Source organism: Quercus lobata, chromosome 4 (assembly GCF_001633185.2).
Source record: "Quercus lobata isolate SW786 chromosome 4, ValleyOak3.0 Primary Assembly, whole genome shotgun sequence".
In the NCBI taxonomy this organism is placed as follows: Eukaryota; Viridiplantae; Streptophyta; class Magnoliopsida; order Fagales; family Fagaceae; genus Quercus; species Quercus lobata.
The window spans coordinates 89,160,022-89,163,116 of NC_044907.1; the positions used below are offsets into that span (position 1 = coordinate 89,160,022).

General features: G+C 37.5%; 1 protein-coding gene across 1 annotated transcript; it reads left to right on the forward strand.

The window, feature by feature from the left end:
• The first annotated feature begins 2,298 nt into the window (after positions 1-2,298).
• Positions 2,299-2,818, forward strand: LOC115986104 (putative F-box protein At4g05475). Its single transcript, XM_031108964.1, has 2 exons — positions 2,299-2,539; positions 2,595-2,818. Exons 1-2 carry the CDS (start codon positions 2,299-2,301, stop codon positions 2,816-2,818), a joined length of 465 nt encoding a protein of 154 aa, XP_030964824.1.
• Positions 2,819-3,095: the final 277 nt, after the last annotated feature.

Here is a 3,095-nt window from a genome sequence, read left to right on the forward strand (position 1 = left end):
ACCATGGATAACCTCGGGGGTTGTGTGTGGTAGATTAGTGTTGCATATGTAAGTGGAGTGCTGAGTGGTGAGTTTGTTGATCAATTGTTAATCCATTGCCCTTTTGCATATGATATTTGGTCTATGCTGTGTGGAATATTGGGGTTAGCTCGGGTGATGCTTTAGAGATTTTTGGCCTTGGTGGAGTTTTGGGCAGGGGCCAGGGGGTTTTGGTCAGATATTTGGGGTTCTATATCTACACCTTTGGGTCTTACGTGGCCAATTTGAAGAGAGCATAATAATCACACAATTGAAGACATTGAGCGTTCACCCTTAAATCCGAGCTGTTACTTCTTCGTACTCCTTTGATTGTTTGGCTGTTCTGAGTGGCCACTCCTTTTCTAATTTGCTAGACTTTTTGAACTTATGTACTATTAGCTGATTTCTATTCGCAATCTCTATACACTTCCAATGTACAGTAAATGTAATGTTTTTTTCATTTCTTTTGTATTTTCAAACATACGACGATTTCGTTCCAGCCATATTGTCCACATCAAACATAATGGGAGTAAATTTCAAATGTTCGATGAATGCTTACCCACCCAATTCCTCCAACCAAACAAAAGTTCAATGACCTTCTTTGGTAACACCTATTGGATCCCAAAAGATTAAAAGACGAAGCTTTCTAAGTCAGACATGACGATGAAGTGTAATAACAGATGATTCACCGTCTCCCCATTACACCTACACATACAGCACCACCCTACTAGCATGTATATCCACACTTAACGAGATTATCATACGTTAGGATTTTCTCCCAAGCTGCAGTCCAACCAAAGAAAGAGATTTGTCAAGGGGCTTAACACTCCATATTCTCTTCTAAGAGAATGTCAAATCACATGGATCTCTTAAAGCAGTATATTATGAATGAACATTTCACTCTCCACACCTCTTCAACCACCAGCACATTTTATCAATGTCCCTCCCTTGAGGGAATATTGGATTCTGGAGCACTGAGGAAAGCAGTTATCAGTTCTAACTCCTAATCATTAAAGTCTCGAGGAAATTTCACACCCCAGCTCCTCCTAGCCTCCACGGAATGACTCACCAACATGGAACCGACCAATGCCTCTTTATCTAAAGAACACTCATACAAAGCTGGAAGCATCTCCCTAATGGTTGATCACCACGCCATTTGTCATGAAAAAACCGAATACATTTATCATTACCAACTACAAAATGAATTTACTCAAACACAATGAACCAAATATCAATTGACTAATAAGGTAAATATGCATCTCCAATAATTTGTAATGTGATTTGGATCAAATTGACTGTTCAAACGAACTTTGCATAATAGTGCCTATTGTTCAACTATATGTACATTTAGGTTCCCTTCATCATCTTTAAGTGAAAGAGTTAAAAATCTATGAAGCTTTTGTAATTCATTACGATCTTAGTCTATTATAATTTGGTGTAATTTGTGCAGAAGAGATTTCTCTAAGATGGTGCCACAAATGCAATCTCATTATATAGTATTGTTATTTTTTTGATAATTCAATAGCTACAATAGGGGGATGGTGAATTTGAACCTTGGATGTCTTTGTGGAAACACCAGAAGGTGCCAACTAGTTGAGCTACAAGGCTTTGGTTAACCTATATTAAAGAATGCACCCCCCACACCACCCCCCCCCCCCCCCAAAAAAAAAAAAAAAATACAGCTTATCTGCAAGGTTTTTTTTCAGTTGGGGGGATGGGGGCTGAGAAGCACATATGTATCCTTTGTTTTCTACAGAGTGGTTACAAACTTCAAATAGTTTGCTTGTTTTTGATATTTTGGCAAGCTTGCTTATGTTGTCTGCTGACACATGCTCACAAGTACTTGGATTGATAGCTTTAAGTTCAGGTAGGAATCTTGGATGATTTGGCCTAGAGAATGTTCCCAACTAGATATGTTGTGTTTTTCTTTTTTTGAACAATTTCTGTGTGCACAATAGAAAATAGACTGCAAACCAACATATTTATATGACTTTTTTTATTTGAGACTCTTGATTTTCTAAAAACCTATCAAAATGGACTAGAGGTCCTAAAGAATATTTCTTTGATGACTTACTGCAGTTCACAATTTGGTGGGCTCAATCTATTTGTCTCTAATAAGGAATTTGTAGATGCAGAACTCTTCCGCATTTTTTTTATTTACTTGTCTATTTTACTCACGGTTCATTTTTTTTTTGTTTATCACATCCTTGGTATTTTTGCAGTTCAAGTCAGCTTAGACGCCTTCGTCTTCTATGTTGCTATGGCATTTCAGATGAGGGAATGAGTGAAGTGGCTGCAAAACTTCCATTATTGTCAAAAGAATCTCTAGAAGCTGTGGGGCGCTGTTGTCCTCTTTTGAAATCAATCAAATGGAATCAGCAGTGGTATACTGCATATGGACTTTCTCAGATAAAGTGTAATGAGGAGGCAGTTGCTATTGCAAAGAACATGCCTGAATTATGCCACCTCCAGATTATTGGAAATAAGCTGATGAATGATGGCTTGCTGGCCATACTTGATGGTTGTCCTCAGCTCGAATCACTTGACCTAAGGAAATGTTTCCATGTCACTGTCAGGAAATTTGGGAAAATATGCTGAACGGATTAAAGTCTTGCGGCATCCAGATGATTCCACTGATAACTATGAATTTGTCGCTGATGATGGATCTTTTGGTGAAGGCTCGGATATTGTTTGTTCCTTAGATTCCACTTATGGTGATGAAGTTGTTGATGACATTCACGATGATGAATCTTTTGATGATGATGATGACTCGGGCTACGACCCCACCAACTCCTACTAATGGTTTAGGAGATTCTTATTTTGACTGGTCCTTTTGTATAGTGTGTCTTAACAAAATGACTTTTGTGCTGTACTTATTTTGAATATTTAGTATCAGTTATACTTTAGTGATTAGATCTGAAATTTTAATTTATAATTTCTATCCCTGCAAATGCCGTCTTACATTTCAGCAACTCTTATACATCTACTTTTGAAGGTGGGAAAATTAGAGTTAAACAGATAGTGTAAAACCTCCTAGTTGGATTTACTTGAAAAAATATTTGTGATCTATCATGTGA

Coding starts and splice junctions, on each gene's coding strand:
- LOC115986104 (XM_031108964.1), top strand. CDS start 2,299: ATGAGTGAAGTGGCTGCAAAACTTCCATTATTGTCAAAAGAATCTCTA. Junction 2,540..2,594: donor CTTGCTGGCCATACTTGATG/GTTGTCCTCAGC, acceptor TGTCACTGTCAG/GAAATTTGGGAAAATATGCT.